The following is a 6,000-nucleotide window of genomic DNA, read 5'->3' on the forward strand; positions in this document are numbered from 1 at the left end:
CTTGTCCATACTTAGCTGACAGGACTGTGATGATTTTTCTTATTAGTTATTAGGAAATGTAAAACATGCCTCTTTTTAAGATAGATTGATGTGTCTGACTTTAGTGATGAATTGTAATGATAATAGTAATCATTTTGTTGAGTGTCTACTATGTGCCAAGCACTGTAAACATTAAATGTGATAATGTTATATAGTACATTATCTAATTTAATCCTTCCCAAGAACTCTGCAGAGTAGATGTCATTATTCCCATTTTATTGATGAGGAACCTCAGTTTTGAAAAGATTAACTGGGCTTCCCTGGTGGCGCAGCGGTTGGGAGTCTGCCTGCTAATGCAGGGGACACGGGTTTGAGCCCTCGTCTGGGAGGATCCCACATGCCGCGGAGCGACTGGGCCCGTGAGCCACAACTACTGAGCCTGCGCGTCTGGAGCCTGTGCTCCACAACAAGAGAGGCCACGATAGTGAGAGGCCCGCGCACCGCGATGAAGAGTCGCCCCCGCTTGCCGCAACTAGAGAAAGCCCTCGCACAGAAACGAAGACCCAGCACAGCCAAAAATAAATAAATAAACAAATGTGGGGTTTAAAAAAAAAAAAAAGATTAACTGACTTATTTATTGCCACACAGTTCTACTTGATTCCAAAGCTTTTGGTATTTCTACTGAGCTATGCTGCATTAAAAGTACAAAGTATAGTACCTTAGTTATAAAATAGCTATAATCTACATAAAGGAAGAATCACTGCGCTTGCAATGGCTGTTTTCTGTCTTGGATGATATCAACTTTGGATATTTAAATTGTGTTTTTCAGAAGTAACTAGAAATAGAATTTTTACTATTTTGTTTTTGCTTCCATTGAAGAGAATTTTACCTTTATGAAATGCCATCAGACATGTTGAACTTACCTTAGTTCAAATGATTATTATCTAAATCATTTTTAACCAAGTGATTTAATAGTCTGTAGTGACATATTTACTACCTTTTCAGGAATTTGTATGAATCTATTCAAGAGTACAGAAGGTTGGAAAACTCCAACATTAGAATTTTCCCAAAGATTTTAGCGTAGATATTATGCATTTTGGATAACAACCATGGATGTAATAATCTAGCTTTCTAGACCCTGATTCTTTTCATGATATTTCTTAAAAAGTTATTTTTAACTTGCATTACCTTAAAGCAGAGTATCATGTCAACATCCCATATCAATTTCCACTCCCATGTGTATTTCTTTTATGGTTTCTTAAAACAAGATATTTTGTCTTTTACATTTCATTCTCTGTTTTTATTTTCAGAAGTTATTGTTCCAACACCTGAAGGTTCTACCATTTTGGTTTCCAATGCCTCTTTGACCACATCAGTGCCCACCCCTGTTATAAATAGTACATTTACCCCTACAACCCTGCAGACTATCTTTTCAGTAAGCTCTGCTGAAAATAGCACATCAGCTTTAGCTGATGTATCATGGACCCAGTTTAACATCATCATTTTGACAGTCATCATCATCGTGGTGGTGCTGCTGATGGGTTTTGTGGGGGCCGTATATATGTACCGGGAGTACCAAAACCGGAAACTCAACGCCCCCTTTTGGACCATTGAGCTGAAAGAAGACAATATCAGTTTCAGCAGCTACCACGACAGCATTCCCAATGCAGACGTGTCAGGATTGTTGGAAGATGATGGCAATGAAGTGGCTCCCAATGGGCAACTGACCCTGACGACACCAATACATAACTATAAAGCCTAAGGAGCTAGAGCTCTTCTCCTGGATTGTGAGACCACAGTGCTTACTAAAACAGCATCAGCCCCTGGGCCAGACAAAGCCTGGGTAGAGTCACTGAGATGAGAAAGCAAAGGCATATAGTGCATCTGAAATTTTCAGGTACAAATTTATAATGTACTTAGCCTATTACTCTTAGATTTCCCATGAAGATCTGAAGCAGTCACTGACAATAAGGACTTGAAGTAAAGTATATTTTTGTACCAAACCACATGGGAGTATAGAAAGGCGGAACCACATAGTGCAGCCCAAATCCACTTTGACCTCCAAATAGACTCCTGGGGAAGTGTTTATCAGACCAGTGGAAACAGGATGATGGATGTGGAAGGGGAAAGGACTGCCAGAAGACTTCATCTCCATTCCTGAAACACATTTTTTTAAAGGAGGGGGTCGGGGTGATATTCATTGAGGAAAAGCTGATGTTTGGGCTGTATCACAATAAACAACCTTGATTATTTCCAGAATAGGGGCAGAAAAGTCCCAAGAAGATCTTTAGAAGGGTTTGATTTTTCCTTCCAGAATTCTTGCTCAATGATAAGATTAAAGCACAGGATAAGTTTCTAATGGTAGAGAGAGGAAGGCAACATCTGGGAGCAGGAAGCTGATGGTCCTCCTTAGGGTCTCAGTGTAAATGATAAATTGTCTAAAAATAAGGAATATTCCTGCCTCTAGAGAAATAAGATGTATATAGTTAATGTAGAATATCTGGTCAGCATTGTATTTGTATCTATTTGTAAAAAAAATCATGTCATATTTTATCATCTAGAATTTATTTGTACAGCAGTTAATGGAGTTGTAAAAAGAAAATATGGGGTTAAAATACTGTAAAATAGATGGCAATATTGCTAGAGCTGGGACTCTGGTGAGCATCAGTCATTTTTAGTCCCTCTTTGGACACTGTTGAAATTTATAAGAGGTTGGATGTTTCCAATTTTTCTTTCCCTTTTCAATCTAAAAGTAGAGTTCTATGGTCTTGGCTTCCTATAGATTCAAGCAATAGATTTTGAAGACAGTGTTTGTTAAGCTGGGACACAGGCTGCACTCTCCAAACTACTCACCTAATTAGACATTAGCCTCTATATATTTTACATAGATTAATGTAGAATATATTCTCATTAAAGAATTTTTTAATGTAAAACATAGTCTTCCAAAGGAATTAGAAATATTTTAGTTCCAAAAGAAAAGCCATCATATTACTTGGGATCCCCTGTGAAATATCATGCCTGTGAAATATTTATATTCTCCCCCCACCCCAAAATACTTCCTACATTTGAATGTAGCCTGTCACTCACATGCCATGAAGTGTGTACCATCTCTCTGCAGTGCTACAGTTCTTGTGTCTTCTTGTCTGGTTAGAGGGTAGCTCTGTAGTTGAGTGGCTATAGTTAGTCCTTGCTTTTAGACGCAGTTTTTTCTTAGAGGCCATCTCTACCTTTGCTCTCATCTAATTATGATAGTGACAGATTGTAGATTAAGCAAGCCAGGAAAAGCAGCCAGAAGTCAAATATAGATATTTATTAGGAAGGAGAGCAAACTGTCAAGGGGTTAGAAAAAAAAAAAACAAAGATTAGACCCAGGAAATCCAAGTTGATAACTTTGCCTGACTTGCCCAGAGAAAAACCTGGAATTTGGCCATCCCTCTGTAGTTGTTCTCAGGGTTTGGACATGATGCTCTGGAGGATGCACAGCAGGTAATCTACTTCTATTAACCATAGGTGCTCCGAATATTTGGCCATGGTTCGTGAAAGTGGAGAGTACATTACATTAAAATTAGTTACTATTTCTATAGCCCTTTGCAGTTTGCAAAGCATCTTTCTATATGTGTGTCCTTTGTTCCTCACCATAGGCCCCTGAGGAAGTAATTGTTGTTCCCATTTTATAGGTGAGGTTAAATGTCTTGTTCAAAGCTATATAATATGTCATTATTAGGCTTGGAATCAGGACTCCTAACTCTGAAGCACATGTTCTTTCAACCAGATGCTCGTGCAGAAATTGCCCAGCCATGAACACAAGAAGGCTGGGAGGAAGAGCCCATCTGTGGACGTTTCTAATTTTTCTAAGTACAAGGTACAATCCAGGGCCATACAGCCATGATGGACTTTGTGGAAAGAACACAGGAGGATTACTCTCTGAAGCCAGTATTGGTGATAAGAAAATTAAAATACCAGTTTGTGCTTCATTAAAGTGAACTAATCCTTCCAAGCAGGGAAAGAAAACCTGATTTCCCCAGCAGCTGCCACATATGCGTGTATAGACTGTGCAGTGCATAGTTCCAAGGAATTGTGTAAAGTGACATACCTGCCTTTCCCCCAGATTACTACCCCCTCAAGCCAGGGATTGAGGATGGTGAGAAATAAGCGTTTGTTAAACAGAAATTAACCGAATAGAGAAAGAAAGAGTTTGTTGGGGTCTAAGAGCCAAAGCCAAATAGTCCGGATTCTGGCCATGTAGAGATTCCATGAAACACACTTTAAAAGATATTGCAAAAACTGAATCACAAAGAATGTTTACCTTTAAATATTTATGAACAGCTCCTAGGTCATGTTCTCAGTTTGTCCTGATGGAAAAAATTAAGGTCTTAAAATCTGTTTTAAATAATATTCTTTAGTGTCCCATGCTTCTGCTGGTGGAAATAATTTTGCTCTAAAATGAAATCAATCATGAAGTGATCTACCACCAAAATCAGACTAGGAAACCAGCATGGAATGCATTGCACAATAGTCATTTCTCTAAAGGCATGATCCCTGTGAACTATGGCACTTAGCACCAGGATCCCATACGTCCTTTAGAAAGACTAATATTGGAAGAATTTTTGTCTAAGGATTAGGAATGTGTTTATTTTCAAATGAGATAAGACTAGTATGAATCTTATTGATGAATGACAGATACTGCTATTAAGTGATACTTTTATCTTCATTAATTCGTTTTAGTAAGCCCTTCCGCATTTCTGACAGATGCCCTCGGTAGTGTTAAGTATGTCTGTCCTCCCTTTCTTTCCCCTCCCTCCCTCCCTCCCTCCATCCTCTACCTCCCAGAGGTCTCTTCTAATAGAATTTCTCCAGTTATAGAGAAAAATGATAATAAAAACTAAACCTCATTTATACTAAGGTCCTATGGACCTAGTGTGTTACTCTTAGGGATACCTAAATTTTAAGAGAGGAGAACAGAGCGGACGTGGAATGGGAGGAGAGCGATTTGCGGGGAGAGGATTTGTGGAAGCATCAAATTATATGTCTACTCTCTAGCCCCAATAGTCCCAGAAAATTGACCATTACAGCAATACTCACTGACCCACTAGTTCATTTTGGTCAGCTGAGTGCCTTGAGGACACTTAGTCCTTCTTGTGCTGTTTTGGAGCCAGAGAGCTGAAGCAACAGTATTCTTCCTGGCAGCCTCAGTTTGGACTGGGTTGTTAAATCATTCACCTTGGTCCTGTATTTTCTGTAGCACATATGATGAACATAGCCCCACTTATAATGAACATTCCCTGGTTCTTATATTTTGAGGTATGTGGGAAGGAGTTGAATTTATATGTCTCAAGGAAAGCGCTCTGATAGAAATGTCAGAGAAGTAAAAAGCAACCCAATGTAATCTGTTAGAGCAAAGAAAGCATTCCTGGCCTCTTCCACGAAGAACCTTTGGTCTATTATGATCATCTTGATATGAATTTGGAAGCTAAAATGAGTTTGGTGTGTGCAGGGGAGGAACGGAAGGTTAATGCAAGTTTTCCCTTCAGCCCCGAGCCGGTGATTATGCCAAGGGGAGAAGCGGGAAGAACACACTGATTCAGCCGAAGAAGTCAAATGACATCACATGGACTAGCACAGTTCTGGATCATCACAATGTCAGTGGTTGAATGATACTTTTTCAAAGGCCATTGGGAGCCTTTCTTACTTATCATGCATACGCAGTAACTGAACCAGCAGCCTTAGAACGCGAGCCCAGGCTTTAGGTCTGCACTAGTCCAAGAGCTAACTGATTTACAGTGACGTTTTCATGCTAGGCACAAGCACTCTGTACTACGTTAAATTTCAGCCCAAGCAATTGGGGAGTGTTTCTGAAACATTAAACTTGTATTTATGTCACTAAAATTCTAACACAAATTTTAAAAACATGTCTCATGCATATGCTGTACTAGGCTTCATGATGCATTTCTAAATTTGTGTATGATTTGAATATATGAAAGAATTTATACAAGAGTGTTATTTAAAATTATTAAAAAATAA

At 39.0% G+C, this 6,000-nt stretch overlaps 1 protein-coding gene across 1 annotated transcript in view; it reads left to right on the plus strand.

Moving 5' to 3' along the window:
• Positions 1–6,000, plus strand: part of MEGF9 (multiple EGF like domains 9) — an 83,219-nt gene extending 77,219 nt beyond the window's left edge. Inside the window, exon 6 of the mRNA XM_007123638.4 lies at positions 1,290–6,000. Coding sequence (XP_007123700.1) covers positions 1,290–1,741 — 452 coding nt within the window. The 3' untranslated portion in view covers positions 1,742–6,000. The remainder of the gene's footprint in view (positions 1–1,289) is intronic.

This window comes from Physeter macrocephalus, chromosome 9, assembly GCF_002837175.3.
Source record: "Physeter macrocephalus isolate SW-GA chromosome 9, ASM283717v5, whole genome shotgun sequence".
NCBI classification, from domain to species: domain Eukaryota; kingdom Metazoa; phylum Chordata; class Mammalia; order Artiodactyla; family Physeteridae; genus Physeter; species Physeter macrocephalus.